A 26,766-nucleotide genomic window follows, 5' to 3' on the forward strand; every position below is an offset into this window, starting at 1 on the left:
TCGCCATCTCTCACCTCCAGGTGGCACTGTGTCCTTAAACATCTCATAAAACTGGCTGAGGTACATGACCATGGAGAGTTTGTCTGGCTCCACTACAGAAGACATCTCCTTGCCAGTCATGCATGGCGAGATCCCAAACTCCCTCTCCGCCACGTCGAAGCCCAACTGGTTGTTCTTCTCCTGGTCTCGTTCATCCAGAGAGTCAAAGTCACTGAGAACAGAAGGAAAAGAGGGACAATGAGCAGAGGAACAGTGAGAGGAAGGAGGGAAAACTATGCAAAAATAATAGACAAGTAAGTAAAAGTTCACGCGTTTATGTTAGCAATCTTAATCTCTGCTGTTCCTGTAAATGTGTCACACATACAGGCTATCCACTGCAGAATTTAGCAGATTTTTGACATGAGATGACTTTGTAATGCTTTTGCTTTTATGATGTAATCTGACAGATAAAATAACATTGTATTAAATATATTTTAAAAGGCAGAAAATGAAGAATCCAGGCTCTTTGTAGCAGCATTCTCCATTAACTGCCATCTCAAAACTGCAAAAGTGACATTTTTGTGTTTTTTATTGTGATTGTGAGGTGATTATGCTCCATTTGAACTTAAAGACTGCAAATAAAAACACCAAACAGCGTTAAATATGCACTGCATGCACGTTTAGGTTGCTGCTAGAACTCTAGTGCTGCTGTTATTCACTTATATAATTAACAATGCCACTCTTCCACTGATGCTACTCCTTCCACCTTTTTAGATGCATTGCAAATTATCTGCTTTTCTAATGTGTCTTTAAAATGTTTTAAGTTGTAGGAACCCTGACAAACTGTGCAACAACAATAAAAGCTCATTCATTTATCATTAAAATGTTTTTCTCCTGAGAAAAATATGCAATTTTATAGATTAAAAAAATGCTTCAATATGTTCTCCAGCAGCTAGTCGGTAACTTTTGCCTGCAGCTTTTATTGGCTTCTATGGCTGGAAACAACAGCATGTGAAAGGAGAGAAGGAATGAGATGATGTGGGCTGTAAAAAGCAGCAAGCTGCACGTTCTCGAGCAAAAGGAAATAACAGCAAGGTGTGATTTCTTCACAATTATACCAATGATTTCTGATTACAAAAGCAAGAAAGAATGTACCAAATATCTGCACGGCTTTGTGATGAACCAGCAAGTTTTTAAATGTACAAATCTACATTTTCCAAACATCCAGCAGCTTTGGACGGAATGAAAGCGATGTCGACGATGAGTCAGCGTTACCATAAACCCCAGCGACGGAGCGTTTCTGCACAGGAGGCTACTGTACGCACCGAGGAACGCATTACTGTAAATGTCATTACACCGCAGCTGAAAATGCCATTAACAGGATCATCGATACACCTTAAATGCAGTCTATTCAGAGGCATTAGCATTAGAACCTTCACTCTATGCCTCTCAACATTCGTCCTGCACATGCTTACACGCCAGTGCGTTTTTTCCTGAGGTACACCCCCCCTCCATCCCATCCCATCCCATGATCTGGCCTATCAGAGGCAGCAGAGCACAACAACTGCTACTTGGAAAAGGTCAGGCAGGACACAGACACTAATAGCTTATAATGTTAATTGCTACACTGCCTCCCGAGGGCAACAAACTGCATTAGGAATTTCGGATGGAGACTGTGTTGTTTATAGTGTGTGAGGGTGAGGAGAGTGTTTATATATCTGTGTGTGTGTGTGTGTGTTTTTGGGGGAGAGGGTGGAGGGATGCGATGACGGCTCCTATAAGAGACCCGAGGGGCTATTATGACTGGTAGCTGTCACCTCATTTCAGTGATATACGGTCCAAAACCGAGGTCCCAACCGGACAATAAACATCATCCGCAACCAACAAACACATAAACACAGCGGGGCCGTCATTCTGGGCACCGCCGCAGCTTTAACCCTCTCGCTCCAACCACAACGTTTGCACAAACTTACAAGCTACGAAGCAAATTTTCCATCTCTACTCGCTCCATCCGTACGAATCCACAGAGGGCTGCTCGGCTTATTTTTTGGAAAAAATGTAATATCTTGGCTAAAAATCATCCCCTGGTAGTGATTGAGGGCTCATTTCAACCGCAGTATACTTGGGAATACATCTAAAAAGATATCTTTAAATTATATTGAAAAGTTAAGGCTGCAGGGAGATTTTTCGAGACATAAGTGTAGGGTTCCACCGATGGAATTTGGTGATTAAACGTAAATTTGAAAGGCGAGACACGATATTGCCTTCAAATGTTTTATTAACTAATTCTATGCAGAGTAAATGACTACTTTACAAAAAACGTAACAGTGAAACATGAAGTCTAAACTGGAAAAATCTACCAAATGTCAAGAATTTTTAATGAAATCTGCCCTAAATTGATGCCTTAAATGACCATTTTCAAAATTTGAAGGCAGTTGTTACACTTAGAGACATCTAGAAGTCTTTTTATACTGCAAAGTTTGTGTATATTAGAAGTACTACTTACAATTTAGATACATACGTGTTAACATCAATCGTCCACACAGGGGAACTTAGACCTTCTTCAGTAAAATTTGATCTGTGAGAGTTGCCATAAGCCAGATTTTCTGACACTTGTATTTGTCAACACCTGACATCCTATTCTTTCAGAAAATATATACTTTCCCATATCTGGCTTATGGCAAGTGAAAATATTCTGGGTGGTACATGAAAATAGTCTCAGAAAAAAGAGTGAAAATTTACTATATTTTTTAAAAACTTTGCAGAAATCTTCTAAATTTAAGCAATTAAGAAAATTTGGAGCAGGTAAACCTGAATATTGTTAAAATCTCAGGTAAAAATGATTAATTTCTCAAAAAGAAATAGAATGAAAAGCTCAAGTGTCAATTTTTTTACCCCTGTGGAATGTGTCATTTCCTGAGATTCAAACTTTTTAAAGAATAGACCGTTTGACTTGATTTTTTTTTTTTTTTTTTTTGTTGAACTGGATTTTTATTCTACTATTAAAAAAACAAAAATAAAAGCAATTTGGAGGGGGTCAAATTTTCTAGATTTCCAGGTCCCAGCCCACTGTGGAATCTGCGTGTTTTTTGCATTTGACTCACATCAGGTCGGGTCTGTATCGGTGAATGAGGGCGCACAGGGCCAAGCCGCTCTTCCAAGACATGGTGAGGTCCGTTACGTTGACATTCCTGTATCCGTCCGTTTGTCTCTGGCACCAGTTGAGCAGCTTACTGGACCGAGCGATGGATTCTGGAGTGGAAAAGAGAAAATTAAAGGCTCGATGTTAAAGAGGCCAGATTCTATTAAACGTGGAAAGCAACATGAACCGTTTCTGGGCTGCATTACATGTGTCTTTCTGGGCATTCTCATGGCCTTGAGCACTGGATCGTAAAGTTTTGTCATCCGTGACCTCATAAGCCACGTTAGTACCAGTTACAACCAGCCAATGATAAACCGTGAGATGAGGAAATGTTACAGATGAGAGGAGCAGAGGATGCAAATGAGGAGTTAGGAAAGGATGCAGAACTCACAGGAAACCTTTAAAACGGCTAGACGTGACTTTAAAAGTTGTTCGAATGACTGAGTTAGTGCACGCAGAGGAAAGCTCACAAGTCAGGCATTCCGCTATTCCTTGGATATTATTCACTCAGGAGGGAGGCTTCAAAACCGTTAAAACTATTAGGAATCCCTGTAAAAGCAACACCATGCATCTGGACTGTTACCTTGCAACTGCTTGTCAAGCAGGTAATTGTCTGGAGTGAAAATAGTGGATTATTACATTTAAGCAACAGTGATGGCAGCAAATCCCACAATCATCAGTCAGCACTTTAAAAAATGTCTTTAGTTAAGACTGAAATAGTTTCCGTTTGTCTGTGTAGATCAGGGGAGTCAAACTCATCTTAGTCCAGGTTCCACATTCAGCCCTATTTAATCTGTAGTGGGCCGCACCAGGAAAATCACAGCAGAATAACCTATAAATAGCAACAATTCCTATTTTTTCTTCTGTTTTAGGGTAAAAAAAAAAAGTACATTCTGAAAATATTCACGTTGAAAGAATTATCTTTTTACAAAACATCATGAACAACCTGAAATTTCTTCAGAAATTAAATTCGATTTCAGCAATATTTTGCCTCAGTTTATCATTTACACATTACAACTTACAGGTCACAGAGTGTCAACAAAGACTCAAAACAGTTAGAGATACCTGCAGGTGAATGATATGGTATTTTACTTTATGATCAAAATGACAAAAGTCAGACAAAAAACAACAAAACAAGACAAAATGTTACAAAAACAAGACACAAAGTGACAAAAAAATGGACAAGACAAAAAAAATACACAAAAACAAGACAAAAAACAATGAATAAAGCGAAATACAAAATGACAAAAATAAGACAAAAAACAAGCGAGACAAAAAAAGGAAACACAAACCGACAAAAACGAGAAACAAAATGACAAAAACATGAGACGAATAACAAAAGTCAGACAACAAAACAATAAAAACAAGACAAAATGTTACAAAAACAAGACACAAAGTGACAAAAAAATGGACAAGACAAAAAAAATACACAAAAACAAGACAAAAAACAATGAATAAAGCGAAATACAAAATGACAAAAATAAGACAAAAAAACAAGCGAGACAAAAAAAGGAAACACAAACCAACAAAAACGAGAAACAAAATGACAAAAACATGAGACGAATAACAAAAGTCAGACAAAAAACAACAAAACAAGACAAAATGTTACAAAAACAAGACAAAGCAACAAAAATGGACAACAAGACAAAAAAATACACAAAAACAAGACAAAAACAATGAATAAAGCGAAATACAAAATGACAAAAATAAGACAAAAAACAAGCGAGACAAAAAAGGAAACACAAACAGACAAAAACGAGAAACAAAATGACAAAAACATGAGACCAATAACAAAAGTCAGACAACAAAACAATAAAAACAAGACAACAACATTACAAAAAATGAGGCACAAAATGGCAAAAGAACAATGACTAACATAGTATTTTATGATGAAAATAACTTGTCATGGTCTAGAAACTATTTTAAATCTACATTTGTTACAAATTTACAATCAGTTAATGTCTTCTCTGTAATTTTTACAACTTGCGGGCCGGATTGGACCCTCTGGAGGACCGCTTTTGGCCCGCGGGCCTCATGTTTGACACCCCTGGTCTGGATAAAGTCGATAAAATACTAACCGTTCCTGGCCAGCTTGGGTGTCGACGAGTTGATCACATTTTCGATTTCAATGCGGATTTCCCTGCACTCCCCGGTGTCGAAGAGGTGTCGCACCTGAAATGTAGGGATTCTTAGATTCCATATACAACACAAACAAAACAAATACCGAAGCGTAAAATAAAAGAGTCGGTGCTCATACTCACCTGGCTGGGCTTGAGGAAGTTAAGGCTAATGTTGGGGTAGCGTGTGGTCGGATCCACGCTGTACTGACTGAAGTTCTTACTGACGTTCTCCGGTGTGGTCTGAGGCAGAAGGCGGTATATGCTCTCCCTGAAGCACAGAGGGAAAACGTTATTATCTTTCCGTACACTGAAGTGGCAGTGTCTAATTGAGGGTGCTGCAAGGAAAATACACAGCAGGACGCTATATGAATACATTCATGAATCATATTAAAGGAGCTGTGAAGCCACATTCCACTGAGGCCGTATGAAAGCCTCTTATCCCATTAGTGCTAGCCGAGGTGGGAGTGACGCTTCAAATCATACACAGGCACGTTTCCTAGAAAAGCACTTACAGATAAAAGGGTGTGTTTGAAGAGAGAGAGTATGTATGTGCACAGCTGCCCGTGCACACTCTTGTTGTGTGTGCATCAACGTTTCCACGTCCTCACCTCTCAGCCAGCACCTCAAGAGGGGTTTTTCCCTGGGCCCAGCTCTTCACCATCCAGCCCGAGTCCATGGCTGCCAGGAAACCTCGAGCGATGCCAGTGCCCATTGGCCAGAAGGGCTGCAGACAACGCCGCATTCATTAACCAAATAAGGCCACAGAGGGGCCGAGGATTTAAAAAAATAAAAAAAATACAAAGCAGCACAACTTTGAGACAAGATTTAAAGCAGCAGAGAGAAGGATTCGGTGGCATCTAGCAGCTGAAGATGCAGATTGGAACCAACTGAAAAGCCCTCGCCTTCCAGTAATGTAGTAGAATCTGCTCTGGTGGTCTCTAAGAACATGAGTCAGCATTTGGGACCTCCATACACAGAAATGGCTCAATTTAAGGTAACAAAAACACAATGAATGTTATGTTGAGGCGATTCTAAACTATTGTATTTTGAATTCTCTTCATTAACTTTATTCTGCATTTTATTAACTTACTTATTTAATTTACTTATTACTACTATTATTATTAGTAGTAGTAGTAGCCTTGTGTTTATGGTTTTGCCCTTTTTTTTTCTTTTATTCTGCTTCTTCTTTTCCCTTACTTGGACACGACATTTTGGTTCTTTCATTATTTTATCTGGTGTTGTTGTGTTGGTTCGTTTTGAAAATCTTTTGCCATGTTTAACTCCACTTCTTCATTTCTGCCTCTCTTTGGACTGACCGGCCTTTTGTTGGTCAATGGTCTTTCTAATTATTCTTTTCTTTTCTGTCCAGTCTGTACAGCACTTTAGAAACTCTGTTTTAATAGTGCCAGATAAATAAAGCAAAACAAAATTGTGAATTTATGTTAAATTTCTATCACTACGCCTCCATAAATCCAGCACACTGGACTTTTAAAGAACACCTTGAACTCCTAATGCTGAAGTCCGTCTCTCACCTCCAACAGGCTGTCGCCCACCAGCGCCACCAGCAGCTTGTGGCCGCTGCGTTGGCGCACCATGGCGGCGTTCTCTGAGGCGTACATGCAGGTGAAGTCGAACATGGCTACGTCTGGCTGGCCGTAGTGGTTGATGGCAAAGTCCAGCGTGGGCAGCTGGTGGTTGGTGGAGAAGTCTGCGGCCTCACGGGCGTAAGAAAGCAAGGCGGCCTGGTCGACGTTCGCTCTGGACAGCAGGAGCTCCGTGTCAGCATAGTCCTGCAGGAGACATGGGGGAGTTTGATTTTTAACAAATGGCATCGACATATGAAAGAATAAAAGCAGAAACGAGGAGAGAAATGTGAGGGAAGAGTTGCTGAAGTAGAAACAGTTTTCAAACTTAGCATGTTGGCAAGTGTCGCAGGAAGTTAAAGATGAGCATTCATAAATAAAGAGATATAACACTCCTGAAAGACGCACATAAACAAGATAGAAAGTGCAGCCAAGTCCATTATTTTCTATGTCAGGACACTTGGAGAAGTTTTATTACTCCAACACCATGGCTGTTCATCAGGGACTTTATGTTAAGTGCATTTAAGTTTAGTTCCTAAAGTTTGTCAGCTAAACTAATGGGTAAGTCTTCATCTGGTAACGCAACATTTCTTTTGCACTGATTCAGTTAAAACAGTCAAAATTGTAAAATAAATAGAAGAAATTGAGCTTTTTTTCAAGTTCACGTCATTCTACATGTTCTATTATAAAAATCTGCCAAAAATGAACACTTTGCTTTATCCAAATTCTGTAAAAAACTAAAAATTTTGTTCTCTTCGGTGCAACCTGGAAGCCATTAATGACTCATCTACGACCAACAGTAGCATGATTAAAATTCAGGGACTTCTTGGTGGAGTTGGAATGACCTGCAGGCTGTGCTTACATACAAGAGAGAGGATACAAGCATAGAAAAAAAAATCAACATCTAATTCATAAAATATCTATACGTATGAAGAGTCTCCATGTTTTTTTTTCCATCTGTTGGTAAAATCTGTGTGGAAAAATGTGCATGCAAGTTTTATTAGTTTCTGTAAAATAATGAATCCAAGAAATCCAGCATTTGGTCTTTCTATTTTTACAATTTATGGCATTATACCCATGTCATGCTGCAAAAACATCTTCTCTGAGTTCGCTCTACTCCTAGCCATAATTGTGCGGTTTCTATAGAGATGCAGGAGTTTATATTGCAGTGAAAAATGAGACAACAATGATTAAAAAGTGACACGAACAAAACAAAAAAAATGCTCAGGGATCAGAGGCTCATAAAAAGTGACACTAAAAAAAAGACGTGTGTGATAAATTTCTTGTGACGGATCTGTGTGGAATTTGGCTAAAATTACATCGCAGTTGAAGCTGCATTGGACTGAACTGTGCTGCTCTTAAGGCTCTCTAACATGTAGCATCAAATCACTGCGTGCTTTCACAGCGACATGTTTTCACAGAGGGCGGCAGGAGGTACATTCTTCCATCTTCAGGCTGCCTGGTCGCCCAACGCGAGGCCGGTGGTGACTACGGTGGCTGAGGGGAAGGGCAGGGTGGTGGAAGATATGAACCAGGGTTGTTTTCTGACTCGTAGTTCTGCCTTGAACTGTGCTGACTGGCCTCCGTTCTGCCCACCCTTCCTCTGTCCTTTTCGAAGAAGGGCAAGCAAAGTCATCTTTACTGCTATAAAAGGATCCGTCAAGGAAATTGAATTAAAGGGGAACTTCCACAAGTTTCAATAGCAGTGAATTATTCCTGCATAATCCAAATCCCCCTCAGGCTTTGAAGCTCCGTGTGTACACCAAAACCTCATTAATGTCATCAGCTAACCATGAAAACACACACAGACGTGAGCGCACACGCACAGGGACGGCCAAAACACGAAGAGTTACTGCGTACACGAGACAGCTCATACTGTCTGAAGACTGAGGGCTGTAACTGCAAAAACACTCATTTGCGACACATCTAAGGCGCTCAGAAGCTAAAAGAAACCACACAACATTAGCACACCTTCAGTTATGTCTCTACATGAAGACAGACACGCAAAAAGGCCTTTTCCGGTTTCCTGTGGAAAGTGGCCAGGGAAAGGAAACTACCGAATACAGCGAGGACACAAATACTCAGCAAGCGCCTGAGTTTGTTCCTGAACACTGTTGGCTTGGTTACACCGTTAGGCAAACACCGGGCAAAGTCACAGAGAGAATAGAAGACTGAAAGAATGAAAGGCAAAAAAAACAAGTGAGAGACTTCTGATTTTGTTGGTCTGCATGCAGCCTTTATGTCTACTACAGAGAGACAGAATGAGATTCAACAATTGCTTCTCTAACACACACACACACACACACACACACACACACACACACACACACACACACACACACACACACACACACACACACACACACACACACACACACACACACACACACACACACACACACACACACCTCAGGGCTTTGATCACTCACATGCAGAATGACTCCTTTCTCCAGCAGGCTCTGCTTTTTGGCAGTCATCACAAAGTAATGCGTGTCATCCTTGTAGTAGACGATGTTTTCCAGGTCAATACCTAAAAAAAGACCAAGAGAAAGACGTATTGTTACACGCCAAACACAATCGCTTTCCTTATTGCCGAAGCTAACCGTCTCGTCATCGTTTGAGGACAAGAGCGGCAATTACGCGACTGGCAGCACACAGGCAAAGGGACACTGTCACGTCAGCGATAAACTGTGGCAGGCTTGGCATCAAACCGAAGTATTTTAATTGGGTGAGCTGACAAAATTCAGAGCTGTGATCAAAGGACAAATTATGTGTCCTATTTATCTTTATGTTTCAGCAGGAAACAGCTTGAGATCTTACAATTACCAACACTAAAATGTTTTAAGCTGTATCTTAATGTCTGATATAATACAGGAGAAAAAGCATAAAATCCCTCTATAGCAATGGAGCTGAGGCAGACCTGTTGCTTCTCTGAGGTCTTGAAAGAACTTCTGATTGAAGATGAAGGCCACACCGCTGATTTCTTCAACCTTTGCCTCCGCTGTTGTGTTCCTGTTGATGAAGTTAGCAGTGATGGCGATGGCAAGCTTGCCTCGGAACTCCTTACGCCGAAACCCTGCAGGTAGAAGCAGAAGACATGAGGAAACAGACGAGGCCTTAAGGTCAGGACAGTAGACTCTGAAATCACAAAACCAGCTCAGTTTGTTAACATATATTTGCTTTTACAACATATCAAACTCTTCAAATGCTCATCGTAAACGCAACCACGTGTTTCGTATCATGAGAAACAGCTTTCTAGTATTTCAGGCTATGTGAGTGTGCTTCATGGTTATTGGTTATCTCAGGGGAAGCCTGCAGCTTCCCTCCACTGATGCAGCAGTCAGTAGAACAGAGAGGTCACGGTACTCTACTCCACAGGGGTTCCCTTTGCCAGTGTGGCAGTGTGTGAGGCCCCAACACTCATAAAGGAAACAGACAGCCAATTCAACAACATCCTATTCTGCTCTGCCAGGAGAGCAAACACTCTCTGAAGTTGAACGTAGCAGCCAGACACAAACAAACACACGCACAGATGTGCACAAACGTTCATTCATACGCGAGGAACGGAGTGAGGTCAGGCGCCCGACCGCAGCTGTACACTAGTGAGATCATAATCGCTCTGACTGACTTCCAAGTCCACTTAGGAAAACAAATAATACTGTTTGTGCTTTGCCTTGTTTAGTCAAAGAAAAAACTGCATGCCACCTGCAGCTCTCCCAGTCTGGACATGCAAACCTGCCTGGCAGTGTGTTTCTTCTTCCGTCTGCTCCAATGATGACATCAAACTCCAGCTCGTTGACAGGGTGTGTCCTCGGGTGGACCTCAGCCCTCCAGCCGATCCCTGAGAACACAGAACATGTGTAATGAGAGAGAAATGCATCGTCAAAGCGAGGCTTAGAGCCTCTGGCAAATATGACAGAACACGCTCCCTTTCCATTCAGTTTTCTCAGGCTTTCCTAGCAGCAGCTTTACTCCCTTACTTTCAGTCTCTTGGTCTTCGGGGGGCTCAATGAGACCCTTGAACTCTACGTTGACGTGGATCTCGATGCCGACCAGGAGAGCCACTTTGAGCAGCATTAGCTGAAGCTGACGAATACCTGAGGAAGACATCACCAGTAAACCAACACTTCCATCTTCCAATATGATTGCAGTACAACAAATTAGCTCGCCTACTCACTGATATGATCGATAGCACCAGCGCAGAACTTCCCGTAGAACTTCTTTGCCCCGAGGCCCCTGAGGTCCTGGATGGTGAAGGGCCAGAGGTGCAGCACGTTGTTCCTGGAGAAGGCATCTCTCTTCTCCAGAAGAACCACTTTGGCCCCCAGGAAAGCCAGCTCGATGGCTGTACGTAAGCCACATGGCCCCGCACCGATGATGAGACACTAAATACAGAGAGACGCAAAGCTTTAAAAAGGATGCCAATCACCAACACAGAAAGTCCAACTCTGTCTATCGTTCTCTACGTAGACCACAAACCCACCTCTTCAGACTACAACATGAAAATCCCATGTTAGCACTTGCATCTCGCATTCCACTTCCTTGGGAAAAAAGCCTCTAATGCAGTTCTTTAACTTGCTTTTATGTTGCATTCATGTCATATCATTGAAACCATAATTATGAGCAGCCATGCGTGAGAAGTGTCTGAGAGCACAAATATCCCCCACATGGTGAAAAAAAAACGTCAACAAGCCACTGGGAGTTTGGCTGCAATGTACAGCATACAAACGGCTGAGCTCAATGTATGGGCGGTTTACAACATTTGTATGATAACAGGTCCAAGCATAAGTAAAAATAACTAAACAAACAAGAAGATAAAGTAAGATATCATACTACACCACTACTGTAAATGAAGATAAGCTAAATTAAAACAAATTAACCAACAACTAAATTCATCCAAAGAAAATTATATTTATCTGGTGACTGTGAGTGAACTTTATTTGTAAATCGAAGGTCATTCAGATTAACAGCTGACGTCATCTTGTCAACAGACAGCCAGTTTATCAGACTCAGCCTTTATTCTAGGGTCAGTCAGTTAAATACACTGCAACTCACAGGAGATACTAAATTAAATGTTTAAGTCTGAGTCAGAGTGTCCTTGTGGTGTCCTTTCATAAAAAAACAATCAACACTACAGTCTGATTGGCAAACATGAGCATCAAATTACATGATTCCTCAATACTAGGGATCAAATTGTTCAGTCTGTTGGCTCTCTGCGAACTGGAACCGGCGCCAAGCCACCCGATGCAGCTTTAAATGAATCATCAGGTTTCTATGCAGACTCACCTTTGAGTTGGCACAGGCACGGCCCTTCTTATACTCCTTGTGGCTGGCTCTCTTGTCCAGCTTGGCCCAGAGCGCCTTGGCCTTCCAGTAGTTGAGTTTGGACTTGAGCTTGTGATAGAAGACCCTGTACTCGTTGGGCTTGACTTCCAGGTGGTCGCACAGCTCCTGGAAGGCCTTGAGCGTGCCCTTGCATGTGGTCGCCTGGACGAAGTTGTCGAACAGGACGTGGGACAGGTTCACCCCATCTCCTCCAGCTGCACCGGCGCCTCCATCCCCCATGGTCCAGGCTCACGTAGGACTGTGAGGGCCCTTCACCCTGCCCCAGGCAGGGGTCTCTGGGTCCAGCCCCAACCCTGGAACACCCTCTCTCTGGTGGAGGGCTTTAACTCCCAGCCTCAGGCATCTTCATTCTATCACACAGAGGGAATAAGGGTGAACAGAGGGAATCACATGAGATAATTCAGCACTGTATAAAGCATCATCACATGTAGCAATCAAGCTGAAAGAGACTCTTCCAAGATTACAGCTCATTGTAATTAAAACTAAATAAACTTCATTACAGTGAACGGAAACAAGCTAAGGTTACATCTGACTTCTTTCTACTTTTGGTGCCCTTTTATCAAAATGGGCTTGAAACTGCTGCACTAAACAACTAAACTAAACAACTGAATCTATGATGGATGGTCAGCAAAGCATGAAAGCAGCAACTGAGGATAAAGGAAAGGCAGTTTAGGGTGTCGCTGTCATTCCTCTGCAGTGACATGACCTCAAACAACCTCCTATCTGTCCAGGAATGAAGCTGCTGGACACAGGAAGACCACTGAACCCACAGAGAGCCAAACAGGAAACACACAGGGCACAAGTGTACAGACAGAATCCTTCCAGACAGACTCCAGACACATCCCGAAACACTGGAAAACAGCACACAATCCTGCTCGTTCAAGAAACCCATCTGGCGCTAAGAGTCTTTGAATAAGCCAGACTTTATTAGAAATTTTACCGACTATACATGGATGTTCCACTGGTGTTTTTACACGCTATGACACGCAGCCGTGAATCCTTGTGTTTTACGCTTTGTAACCCCCAGGGCGACGAGATCATTAATGTTCTGTATGTTCTCTGTTCTAACTGGAATGTCTTGATGGGTCCACCGTCTATACCTAACATCAGCACAGGAATAAAGGAGAGATAATGGAGAAGAACAGGATGAAAGAAATCACACAAAGCGTTTCAACAAAAGTGGTGATGATGACTGCACACAGAGACACACAAAAGGGTAGATTGTTCTGGTCTGTTTGCTGCTTAATACATTTTGGTCTCTGCTTCGCGTTAGATCTCCGGGGCGATCGTGCAGAAACTTGTCTTGCTTGTCTGACATTTACATTGGTACGGTAAATAGGATACTTTATGGAAGAAAATATTATTACATTTAAAAAAAAAAGATTAAGAAATAGAAAAGATAAAGACAAAATAGTGTTGATTAGGAAAAGAAGGAAAAAGCTGAATAAATAGTTTGACATTTCAGAAGAAATACGGGTACAATCTCATGTCTGTGAGGTAAATGTCAGGATACAATCAGCAGAGAACAACGCCGGAATGAAACAAAGCTTTGGAGCTCTCTAATAAACATATTTAGATTGCTGTACTGACTAAACAAACAAGATATATCGTGTTATATTGTGATAGTTATAGGGCTGGGCGATATGGCAAAAAAATAAAATCTCGATTTTTTTTAGTCATCTTGGACGATTACGATTTTAATCGATTTTTGTTGTTTCTTTGCGGTCTGTGTGCTATGGCTAGTGCTAGCCATGCCGCACTCCCGTAGCTGCCAGCACTCTTCCCATTCTTTAGGATGCCTCTGCTGGAGGTGCTGAAAGAGGGTAGTTGTGCTGCTACTCTTCGTTTTCACAGTACTTTTGCAAACCTTGCACATGACTTTAGTTTGCTCTGTGTCAGTCTTGTCAAAGCCGAACCACTTCCATATAATCGATGTAACATGAGGCCCTTTTCTCGCGACCAACTCTTCGTCTGTTGCTCTGTCCGCCATGACGGGGGTGTGAGTGTTTTGGTGGAAGGAGATGAGAGGCGGAAGCAAACACCAGTGCACAAGTTGTGAAAAGCAGAAGAAGAATCTGTATTGCTATATATTTAAGCTCGCCTCGATTTTACGATTTGGCAAATTTTCAAATCGTCAGGTTTTAAAAAGGCGAATTAATCGAATTAATTTGATTTATCGCCCAGCCCTAGTTAGTTATACAGTTAGCTTCAAGGGTGCTGGTAGACAGGTGTTCTCTCTTCATGCCTATCTGCTGGATGTAAACCTAAACTCCCTCTCCAGGCATTAATAAACCCATTAAAACGAATCACTGTGTATCAAACCTACATATTTAGAGTTTTTAAATGCCTTTCATGCTTTAAAATGGCATAGATGCAGCTCTACACTGTCAGTTATAGAGAGGCGAAGCATTTTCACGTTTGGAATCTTAACTGTTGATGTAGATATGACGGCATGACTCATTTACTCAAATCCGGAGGAACACACATAAATCCAATATTTACACCAGCCCATTGCTCTATAAAAGCTCGAGCTTTGTACTCAGGTGTCCAGGATGTCGAGCTACTTCATGAAAACCAACGCAGTCCCAGTCCCAGTGGCAACACATGATGAAAGGAAGGCAGGTACAGAGTTCAGCTGGCCTCCTTTTCACGCCCTGCCAACTCCGCACTGCAGTGAAAGCAGCCGGCTCTGAGTTTGGCTCTGCCTCGGTGTGTCAGGATGAGGCTGAAGGCAGCAGTGCCAGCTCAGACGGAAAAGAACCCTTCACCAAACCAGCCATTTAGAAACACAGCCACATTAGTTCTTGTACGGGTGAACAAGCAGGACTCGACTTCGACGTTCAAACTGTAAGCGCCGTGTGCAGTTGCAGAAGTTCAGTAGAAGTCTGTGGTTTGGTATGTGCATACACGTCTTTGCTTAGTGACAGATGGCAAAATACTGGCAAGCAGCAGTCTCTGTATGACAGCAGAGATTAAACAACATCAACACCGACCAAACAGAAAGCAGACTGGGGGTCTTCCATCATACAAGAGATAAAGAAGAATTTCAAGGTTCTTTGTAAACCAAAACTGTGCCGGTATGTCAGCCACAGTTCTAAATCATGTGATATGTGCAACCATAACAACGCACCAGGTCTGTACTTAGCACAAACACCATGGGTTAGCCGTGAAGACGAGGCTAAACGAGCTGCAGTGTCTACTACATGGGACTGTTCTCTGAAACTGGTCCACAGTTTACAGCAGCTCATGAATTAATGATCTTATCAACCAGAACACCCTGACAGGACCATCTTTACACAAACAAGCCTGAAATTTCCTCCCTGAATTCTTACACTCTGAACTGTGACCTGAGCAACCGATGAGCAGAAAGATTACGAATCATCAACAGAGAAACCGTTTTACGAGGCCGAGAAGAAGAAGTCTGGTGACCTTCTTTGAAATCCTGCTCATGAAACCATAGTTTAAAAGGAACACATGCTTTGCCTCCTAAAAGCAGAGGAAATGAGGAGATGCCGTGACCTTTGTGATACATTTCTGAGAAAGCTGACAGTAAACATCTAACACACTTTGAAGGAAACAGGGCTGGAACTAGCGACTGACATGCTGCGTCACAGTAAGTGTGGGCGGCCGGTCAAAAGACGGTTCAGCTCAGGAAGGTTCTTTTGTGGCACTCCAACACAGCCTAATGACAACAATAAAGCTGGCCTGTCATTTGAATTATAGTAGCCTCCTGCAGAGACCCATATGGATTCTCCACATGAGGACCATGTGTTTCTGTTGGGCAGAAAATGGTGACGAATAGAACACATACAGACGGGAAAAACCAACGTAAAATGTCTTAGTATGGTGTTGGGCCACCACAACAGCTTTAATGTACCGTGGTGTTGGTTATCCAGGTTTCTGAGACGTTACTAGGGGGAAGGAACACCATTCTTCCATTAAATAGTCCCTTATTTGGTGTTTTATTGACAAATAACAAATCCGTCATGGAGGTCTAGTGACTGTGAGGCCCATAGCACATCACTCTTTTCATACTCGTACCTTTCATTCCGTGAGCCCTTGTGCCCTGCAAACATCCTAGAAGAAACCTATGAAGGTAGAAATGCTTCATCACAGGATTTAACAGTCCTCAGGATTTCGCGGGCGTTTTTCGGGACCTTACAATTAAGTGGACCCATATAAACAGCTTGCGAATCTATGTTTTGCATTATATGAATTTAATTTTGTTGATATATCTTTGTAGAAAACTGAGCTGAAGATCGAGTAAAAGTCCTGTCCATATGATGGTGTTGGTGCCTGACATGTTGTAGTATAACTGTAGTGTAGCGCTACACTACAGTTATACTACAACATGTCAGGCACCAACTTAATTGTATGGTTAACCATGAAGTAGGAGAGAAACCAAACTGGAATTTTGCAGGCTTCTAGCAGCATGATAGAAGATAATTTATTCAGGGTTACAGATCTCTACCACCTGTGCCACACCATTCCACCATCATTCAGTTCACATAAGGGAAAACATAGGTTCACAAGCAGGCTATAGGGCTTCACTTCAAGTGCATGGTTGACCATGAAGGAGGAAATAAGCCAAACCGGGATTTTGTAGGGTTGTAGTAGCATGATGGAAGATATTTTGCACAAATTTATAGATCTCTACCACCTGTGCCACATCGCCTTTTGGCCTCACCAAAATTGGTCACTTTTTGTGGGGTCCATACTTTAGCAGCTCATATCTTTCTATATGATACCCCCAGAAGTCTCCAACTTTGTAAGTTATAATACAATTTTGTTTAGAATAGGACAGAGCAGTCTTTGGGTCAACATTTATAACATTTCTAGTAATTTTAGACCCCTAAAACCTACTCGCGAGTGTGTTATTCTTCATTTTTAGCATCTTTAGAAGGCTCCTGTGGTCTGTAGAGAGTAGCTAGGAGGCTGTGAGGCTACCTGTGATGTCAGATGGTTGCTGTGAGCTTGTCTGCCAAATTTCAGCCATCAACAATGTCTAGAGGCTGAGAAATAAGCAATTAAATAGTGCAAAATCCTAGGCGAGGATTTAGGGGGTGGGTTTAGGTCCAAATTCCAGATTGTTTTTTTTCTAATTCCAGAAATTTGAAGAGGTCATAACTTTGGAACTAGTAGAGATAGAGACCTATAATTTTGCATGGAAAGTTCTATTGTAACTATCTTTCAGCACATAAAACCCTGACAAAATAGTCAATGGTGCAGCAACCACTTTTCTGGAAGTTGTGTGTTTTCACATGAAATGACCCACAACTGTTATTGTGTCCCGCAATTTTATCACAACAAACACGCTTAAAACATCGCAACTTACATCACAGTTTTTTTTAGAAAAGCTGCTGAGAATTCAGGCATTTAAGGCCACAACAATCTCTACAAAAGCCTGCAAAATCCTAGACGGACTGACTGTTACTGGGCTAAAAGAGAAATCATGGTTTTCCAATTCACAGTGTTTCAAATCATTTTTTCAAAATTTAAAATTCCAACCAAACTATTTCGAGTGGACTGAAAGCTTTGGCTCCGTCTCCAGATCCAGATCCTGCTGACATCTAGATGAGCTGCAGGATTTCACACATTCACAGAATTACACACATGCATGCCAACCATCGCACACACGACACTCCCACCATATGTACACACACACACAGCATGCCGTTACTGCTCGTATTACATCACACACTAATCTAAAAATAGTCGGGGAGATTAGGCCACTGGGCTACAAGTTTGACAGCGTTGCTTTTGTGTAAACACGGTCGCTTTTAGACGCGATAAGCAACAGGATTTAAAATCACATGTTCCCCAAATTACAAGAACGTCGTAAAAGAACATTAAGCTAAGTCACTGTTGTTGTTTTGTTATTTTTTTCCTCTAATTAGTTACAGTGCAAAAACCATCTGGGATTCTGCATGTGTATTTGTCAACTTTGCCTGTCTCTAATTTCATTTTCATTCCAGGATCAAAGCCACACATTTAAAAAAAAACATATAAATAAAGAGCAAGAGAGAATAGACAATAATATGTCAGTGAAAACATGTAATTTTCAGTCTGAAAGAACAGATCAGGTCAGTGAAAAACAACCCAGAGGCTTTGAGGTGGACAAGTTGAGTAAATTCTTTACCCGCCGTGGAGGGAGTGAATAACTGGAATGACTCGGTGTCACTGAGAGGATCCTAAACAGAACTTTGTAATCCATCTGTCTCCAGCTCAGAGATGAATGATGCTCAGAGGAACCTGTAGAGATCAAACTAACAACCCAGCCTGTCTCAACCTCTCATCCATCAGTAGACCTGACAGGGAGCAGGATGCAGTGCAGAACACAGATGAACAAATGGACAAACAGAACATTTAGTACATCTAACTTGTATCACGACTAAACAACAACAGCTGGATTTGAGCGTTTTATGACTTCAGAGGATTTCCACTTTAATCTTGATAGTTAATCATTACATTATAATCATGATAGTTGCTGAAAATGGTTACATAAAACTGGCAACATAAAACTAATCACAGAGCGACGCCCCAGCAGGTGTGGTCCATTCATGACACGCCTGGAGGCTGTAAAAAAGATCACACTGATAACAAAAGGAGGACAGTCGACTCATAGTTATCTAAAATTTGCTGGTCATTATGTGTGCAGCGCTTCATAACAGCTGACAAGTTTTGTGGTGCGGCTGATTATCAGAACAGAAATTAACTGTATTATTTATTGCTATTTTGTTCCATTGTTATTGTTATTTTGTATTTTTAATTCTAAATAAAATTATTTGTTTGAAACTGTTTTGGCTCTGATGCAGGCGTAAACTAACCGTGACGTCACCCGTTGGTTTCAACGCCGAGAAAATGAAGCCCGGATTTTGCTACTTCCTGGTCGCCGTTTTGGATTTTTTGGAGCCAGTGACGTAAAAAGCGTCAAACAGGCTGGACCGGAGAGCAACTAGGGGCAGGATTGGCTGAGGACTCTCTTATCCCGCCCACATTTTACCGCAGAGGCTTCTGTTGCCGTCTATCAAGTATAGCCACGCCCCCTGGCTCCGCCAACTTTAACGATGTATTTAAAATTCAGTATTGATTTATTTTAAGATCGGCCACCTGATCTCTCATTTTGACCATGAAAACTAACAGGGAAAAAATCCTGAGCTGTAGAACATCAGTCTATCAAATTTTATTTTTTCCAAAAATGAATTGGGGTCTATGGAGAAAAAGCTTCTTGGAGCCAGCCCTAGTGGACGGCGTGATATTGCAAGTTTTTGACACTTCCGGGTTTGCTTCAATTCAGGAGCCAGATGCTCCGTCCACTATATATACAGTCTATGCTCTGATGCAGTTGTCTCACTCTATTTGTATTTTTGTGTGTTGTTGTTCGTGTTAGTCTTCATTGCATCAATTTTGCAAAATTATTTAGCCTCAAATGACTAAACCAGCAGTTACGAAGTGATCACAACCATCTGTAAGAAAATAAAAGCAGATGACAAAGCTATGCATGTGTTTCAGGAATAGTTCTCCAACTTGAAAACACTCATTTCCTTTCTTGTTGAGAGTCGGATAAGATGGCTAAGAGTCAGTTAGCATAGATTAGCACAAAGCGTGCAAACAGAAGCCTGAAAAACCACAAACTGTCACATTAACACGGCAGCGTTTATGTTTGTATAATAAATGAATCAATAAATACAAATTCACTACAATTACACCATTCATCAGAGCAAGAAACTGCAATTATGAAAAGACTCATCAATGTTCCAACAGTCCTTGAACTATTCGTTTGTGACCTGCTTTTCCATCAGAATTATGACATGATGTCAACAGTTCTTTACTCTAAACGTCTCATTTCAAAATGTGACAAAAAGAAAGTGTGTGAACTAATCACATCCTGTAAAAAAAAAATAAAATTAAAATGCTGCATTGGTGATTCAGTCCTGACCAACAAATTTAGGAACTTTTCAGCTGAACTTCAGGCTATGTTTACACAGAATGGCTAGGACACATATATGGAGAACAATTTACAAATTACATTTTCCCCCATTATTAGTAATACGTGCAGAAATAAATGTTGTGTGTGTTAAATCCAGGTTATTGCATTTTAAAAATGCACTAATGAGGAGCAAAAAACAACCAGAAACTGCTTGGAATCCAAAGAGTTGATTAACAATCTTTTTTTAACCTTTGGGTAAATCCAAGCTAGCAGTTTCCTCCATTTTTAGTCTTTATGCTAAGCTAATCTGAGTTTACTACACTCTGGCTGTAGCTTCCTGTTAAATGGATATACATCAATCAATCAATCAATCAAAGTTTATTTATAGAGCACTTTACAACACTCATGGTGACCAAAGTGCTTTCCAGTTAAAAACAAACATTAAAATAAGAAATAAAAGCAGATTAAAAGAAAGCAACAGCAGAGCATATCAGGAAAATAAAATCAGATAAAACCAGATCAAATAAGATCAAATAAAATGTCACCACATTACTGTGTATAAGCCAGTCTGAAAAGATATGTTTTGTTTTTAGTCGCGATTTAAACGAGCCAAAGTCAGTGATGGTGCGAATATCAGGGGGCAGTTTGTTCCAGAGTCTTGGCCCAGCAACTGAAAAGGCTCGATCCCCTCAGTGTTTATACCTGGCCCTTGGGACTTCCAGAAACAGCTGGTTAGAGGATCTTAACTCCCTGTTTGGGTTTCGGACAGAGAGAAGCTCCGTTCAATAAATAGCCGCCAGACTGTTCAGGGCTTTAAAAACAAAAAAATATATACCGGGCTTTGCAAAAGTTCTGTGACACGGTTTCATGATCTTTAGAGACATTTACATGTCGGAGTGAAAAATTCCATTAAACAAACTGAAAGTTCTACCTTATAGGCAGGTGTCCTTAATACAAATTTTTTCTCCGGTGAAGTTGTATCAAGATGGAAGTCAAAAGAGTTGAGATATCTGCTCTCCTTCATGCTGGCCACAACAAGTCTGACAGAGCCAAGCAGCTGAACATCAGCCGGATGACCGTCCACAGAGTCGCGGAGAGGCTCAAGAATGGTGAAGATCTTTCAGTGATCTATCAAGAATGGTGAAGACCTGAAAGATCTTCACCATTCTTTAGCCTCTCCGCGACTCTGTGGACGGTCATCCGGCTGATGTTCAGCACGAAGGAGAGCAGATATCTCAACTCTTTTGACTTCCATCTTTATACAACTTCACCGGAGAAAAAATTTGTATTAAGGACACCTGCCTATAAGGTAGAACTTTCAGTTTATTTAATGGAATTTTTCACTCCGACATGTAAACGTCTCTAAAGATCATGAAACCGAGTGTAACAGAACTTTTGCAAAGCCCGGTATATACACATGAGAGTGGTATCAATCTCCCCAATCAAACTCCTGAAATGTTGCACTTTTCCTTACATACAGCGATCAGCCGCACCATCACCACCACTGACAGGTGAAGAGCATCAGTCATCTTGTTATAATGAAACGTTCTGCTGGGAAACCTTGAGTCGTGACATTCACGTGGATGTTTGACACGTACCACTACCTAAACACTGCACGTCAAACAGCCCCCCTAGACCTGCCCCATCTAGGCAGGTCTCACCCCACAACCCACAGGACTCACAGAATCCACAGCCACAGGACGTCCCCAGAGGTCCTGAGTTCTTCCCCCACTGGGTCAGAGGAGTTTTAGCAGCATAAAGTGGACCAACACAATATCACAAGGACAACAGTTCAATCAATTCCACTTTAAAAAAAAGGCAGCTTATGAACTATCCATGTATGTTCTGGTAATTGGCCTATCGTTGAAGTGAAATGTAAAAGGTTTGCATTATAGATGTAAAGAGCTGCTGCCTTTCTGTTTTTATATATCGCTGGAAATGTTAATATCAGTCACTATAAAAAGTACAGCTGTTGTCAAAACACTTCAGTGTGTCCACATACAGCCTCATGTTCATTACTCCATAATAACAACACATTAAACCGTCTTTCTCTCAATCATCTGATTAGAGCATCACACACAGAACAAATGTCTGTCTACAGCCCTTCAGACCTGTATATAGACCGTCACTCCAAACATTAACGTGGACTGTCAACAGGATGGTAAAACACACAGAGCTTAAGTCAACAGAGCGGACGGTTACAGCCAGCGCAGCGTAAATGTGGCATGTGAGTGACCTTGAGTTCTGCAAAGATGGCATCTGTCTCGATGTGGGTCACCTAATTTTGCAACAAACACTGCAGCACTAAAATCCCTCTTCATAGTGACATTATGATGCCTCCAAGTAGGATTTCCTTATCAAAGGATCTGTGCCTCTGTGCATGACAATAAGGTGCTAAGACGATGCAGGAAAAGACGTCCATTCATAAAACTGGGCCCTTTTACCACACACTTAAAAAGCAGCACCCTGTAATTTCTTCTTTTATTCATATTTCAAAAGCACCAAACCTCTGCCAGGGACGCTCACCGTCTCTGCTCGCTAGCTGCAAACAAATACGCAGGAAAGTGCAGCCTCAGGTCAAATTCCACACAGCTATGTCTGGTAGAACAGGAGCAGTGTGATTCCATCATGTTAGGTGCTGTGAAAAAAAAGAACGCCTGAACCCAGCTGTAGAAAAACCGCTCCTCTAGCCCAGGAGAAGGCGTAGCTAAAGTATAATTACATTAATTGTCATTCTCCGCATTGTGACTGCACACCAACAAAATGATAATGTACTATCAGACTTCAACAGAAAGAAAAGCCGCATCACTCCCTTTGATATTTGTTCCTGTGTAAATATGCTCATTGTGAACCTTTGCATAACACGATACTCCATACTGAAGCTCTATTCACTTAGCCAGGTTCAGCCTACAGCGGCGGACACAGTTGAGTCTATTCACGCAGCGGACAAAGCCTCAGAGCGCACAAAGAGCACAAACATTTGTTGACTAAAATTGAACTTGCCTCTGGCAGAGACCATCTCCAAACCATCTGGCTTTGGAATCACTTCTGCTTCTGACAGTTGAGCTGCACGGCACAGCTGAGCACTTCATGTGAGCCCCAACAACTGATGCAGATTTCCACCAACTCCAACAGCAGATCAGCTCAGAACCATACGAGCCCAGTGCTGCGTTCTCTGACACACTAAACGGACTGACATATTAACGGTCTGCATGCTGGAAAAGCGTCACGTTTCCCGGTCAAATTCATCACTTCTGCGGTGTCTTGGCATTCAGCGAACCGCGACTTGAAGCGGAACATGTGCATCCTTTGTGTCGTCATGGATACCACGTGTCACGTCTCTTCTTCCTGTCTGACCACTGAGCTACCTGTAAATGATGCTGATCTCTCTAATGGATTCCTTTTATTGCTTTATGCATGCTTTTCATATTTGATGTCCTGTTCATCTGACTTCTTTCCACGTCAACGAGAAAAGCTCCATCGATGGATATTAAGTACTTTACAGTGCTGCACACAGAAATAGCACAAACAGCTTTAATACCTACATGATGAAGAGGGAAGCAGCAGAACTGGAGCAGGCGAAGCAGAACAGCCGAGCAGCCAACAGCGCCCACCTCCACTCGACCTTCACAAACGATCTAATCTAAAAGGTTAAAGTGATTGCAGGACTGAAGTACTCCAGGATTCGTATTTTTCCCAGTCTGTTCTGTTGTGCTGCCAAGACGATCCTCAATTCTGCCCAAAACAATCGAACCGAATCTGAGCCGCGTTACATTTCTGAATCTCACTCAACGACATCGAACCCCCTCCGACCATGACAGATTGGTTCTGATAAGCCAATAAAAACAATTAACTGTCTCTCTCTGACGTGACTCAGGGCATATTTACACATGACAGAGGGTCTTTTGTATGAAACTCATATTATTTACGGCTTCACTAAAGCCTGGGCACAGGCTCAGGCTCCCTTTGGGTGTCAAACACGGTCCATTAGAGATTCCTGCCAGCCCTCGTCGCAGCTATTTGATTTAGAAAGCCTCTTACATCCCAACTCAATGCCACTTCTCCCACCTTCGTGCCTTTCATAACAGCAGCAGAGCAGCCACCGCAGTAATGCTGCCATGAATACAATGAACCACAAGAGGGATGGCGAAAGAAAAATGCAAAAACACTGTTAAAGCACGGCCTCTGTGTTATCAATAGCACCGCTCATAAAAATCTACATTGGTTTTTTTCCACATTTGGTTATCTCTGCTGTTCATTTGAATATTTTACACCTGAGCGTGCAGCGAGATGGAGACATGTTTCTGGTTTCTACATGTTACTGCGATCCATCCTTCATAGAGAACAAGGAAGTGAAATCTGAGAGCAGTCGGCAACTCACAGTCAACACAGACGAGCCTCTGAGGATTAGTCATGACCGACGTGGAATGGAGGCATGTGGGCTAGAAGGTGAGAGCCAGGAAGGCAAGGAGGAGACGATTTCTCACGCAGGCAACTGATTTTTATATATTCAGATGTAAAGGGTAAATCTAAATAATCAGCAGCTGGATGGGATTTAGTCTTACATTAGAACAACCATTCCAACAGCATCTTAAACGTCAGTCTGAGCGATTCCATATTTTCTTTTATGGCCAAACCAAACATCTCTGAGTGTTAATTCATGAAAAATGATGGACAGGAATAAAAACAGCTGACATGAAAAGCTAACCTTGGAGGTCTCGTAAGTCAGTCACACATTTATTACACAAAGGGAATGCTTCTTACTTTGGTAGGCCACAGGAAAAAACACTACAGTAACACTCTGTCCACTGTTTCTGCTTTCCTGTATTAATTACAAAGCTAATATTTAAACCAACAGCAAGAATTCCTGACTGAATGTAACAATCCAGTAGCAATAAGCAAAGAAAGAATGAGAAATGAACTCATTTTCCTGCTACTGACATGGTGTTGTACTTTTTGCCAGTGTTGACAGGGCAGAGACTGAATATGTGGTTATGATGCTATAAATAGCCGCTATGTGCAATTCTGACATCTGCTCGAGGAAAGTTACAGATTTTACCAAGTTTGCGTCTCTATTGTTTGGTTTAAAACTTGAATTACAGATGTGCAGAACATGCAAACAAGGTGACAGCTTGTGCCAAATTACAGAAAAGACCATCATCTAAAAGAGAACTAAAACACTCTCATCCAAGGCATAATCAAGCACATGAACCCGGCTCTTTGCTGTTCAATCTGAGATCTATCCTGTCCGGATTTACAAACATTCGTGCCTCATTTGCACTCATTTTATGATCATAACATCATCTGACGGGAGCAAAGTACCCAAAGGCTGCCTCGCAAAGCCTTGATGGGACAACATGCAACAATGAGCTGCAGCCAGCACAGCCATAATCCTGTCACATCCACACTTGCTGCCTCTAATCTCCGTGCGTGGGCGCAGCCGTGAGCAGTTCAGATGGTAAACAAGCTGCGGTTGATGCTGTGGGGATTCTGAGGCGAGGGAATCGGCACAATTTCTGCCTGGCTAGTGCCTTTGTCAGGACCTGCAGACGTCGTGACCTTTCCGCAAACATCAAAATGAGGCTTGTGACGGCATGAAGGAGCTGCAGGGAGAGCAGGTTTACAAATGACAGCTGGATTGAGATCCATCTTCACCAGTGTAGGGCTGCAACTAAGGACGCGTCGACTAATCGTCTGAGCACGATACGTCATCAAAAGCGGAAGTGAGCGCGCAATGCAACAGAAATCAGAGTCAGATTGGAGCGCAGAACACGGACGGACATCGGCGCTGCATCGTGCATATATTATGTATGCACAATGCAGCGCGGATGTCCGTGTTTAGATACAGCTGTATAGTAAACACTGACATCCATGTTTACGATATAACGCGGACGTCCGCGCTGCATCGTGCGTACATAATACATGCACGATGCAGCGCCGACGTCCGTTCGTGTTCCGCGCTCCGGTCGCACTGGTGTAAGGTTCTGTCAGTGAGTGTATATTACTTGAATTCAGCATTGACTTTCACTCGGTCTGTAACAAAATCTCCTATTTGCACCGTTACATTACTGCTGCCTAACTCGCTCTTTTGTTCAGCTGCTTGACTTGGTAATAACTGATGGAAAATAAATTAAATGTATTAACTGTATCCTCATCTGGGGTAGCCCTGGAAGGCAAATATCTCCATCTCAAAGCAAAACATACCAAAAAACAGACAGTAGCGAGCAAATATGCAACTGTGGCCTTCATCCCAGCCTCAATCATTTCATCTCCCTCCTCCTCCCGAACAGTCCAGCACACCCAGGATCAGAGGAGGGTCGGCCTTTCCTGTGTGAACTGTGCAGAGCTGCAGCGGGACGGTAACCGAACACCCAAACGGAGCCATAAGGCAGGCTGTGACGGCATTAACAGAAGAAAGCCTGAAAACAGATTCCTCCCAAATTACACTTTAATCCTCGTCACCTATTACAAGATGCAGGCGGCGGTGGGATAGCGCTTGGCAGGTGCAGCGCAGATTAGATTTGGAAATGCTGGACAGAAACTCAACGTGCCTGGCTGTAGATAATGTGTCAATAAATACAAATAAATTAGGGGTGGAGGGATAGATTAAATGCAAAAGCTCATAAAGCCAGAGCCCAATAAATTCCAAAGAAAGCACGAGTCACA

General features: G+C 42.1%; 2 protein-coding genes across 17 annotated transcripts in view; one reads left to right on the forward strand and one right to left on the reverse strand.

Moving 5' to 3' along the window:
* The window catches only part of mical3a (microtubule associated monooxygenase, calponin and LIM domain containing 3a), a 102,807-nt gene that overhangs the window by 41,739 nt on the left and 34,302 nt on the right, over positions 1-26,766 (reverse strand). For 13 of the 16 annotated variants that reach the window (XM_051951397.1, XM_051951411.1, XM_051951406.1 and 10 more), the window contains 13 exons: positions 12,111-12,520; positions 11,002-11,209; positions 10,805-10,921; positions 10,564-10,665; positions 9,745-9,900; positions 9,254-9,354; positions 6,774-7,031; positions 5,850-5,965; positions 5,383-5,509; positions 5,200-5,293; positions 3,705-3,734; positions 3,084-3,231; positions 15-211 (listed from right to left, as the gene is read on the reverse strand). In XM_051951397.1, the coding sequence (XP_051807357.1) occupies positions 15-211; positions 3,084-3,231; positions 3,705-3,734; positions 5,200-5,293; positions 5,383-5,509; positions 5,850-5,965; positions 6,774-7,031; positions 9,254-9,354; positions 9,745-9,900; positions 10,564-10,665; positions 10,805-10,921; positions 11,002-11,209; positions 12,111-12,389 (1,933 nt within the window). In that variant the 5' untranslated portion in view covers positions 12,390-12,520. The remainder of the gene's footprint in view (positions 1-14; positions 212-3,083; positions 3,232-3,704; positions 3,735-5,199; positions 5,294-5,382; positions 5,510-5,849; positions 5,966-6,773; positions 7,032-9,253; positions 9,355-9,744; positions 9,901-10,563; positions 10,666-10,804; positions 10,922-11,001; positions 11,210-12,110; positions 12,521-26,766) is intronic. The other 3 variants (XM_051951399.1, XM_051951412.1, XM_051951408.1) reach the window with 1 other exon arrangement.
* The window catches only part of zgc:77752 (uncharacterized protein LOC393862 homolog), a 411,733-nt gene that overhangs the window by 11,722 nt on the left and 373,245 nt on the right, over positions 1-26,766 (forward strand). The window lies entirely within an intron of this gene.

Source organism: Acanthochromis polyacanthus, chromosome 8 (assembly GCF_021347895.1).
Source record: "Acanthochromis polyacanthus isolate Apoly-LR-REF ecotype Palm Island chromosome 8, KAUST_Apoly_ChrSc, whole genome shotgun sequence".
Lineage (NCBI taxonomy): Eukaryota > Metazoa > Chordata > Actinopteri > Pomacentridae > Acanthochromis > Acanthochromis polyacanthus.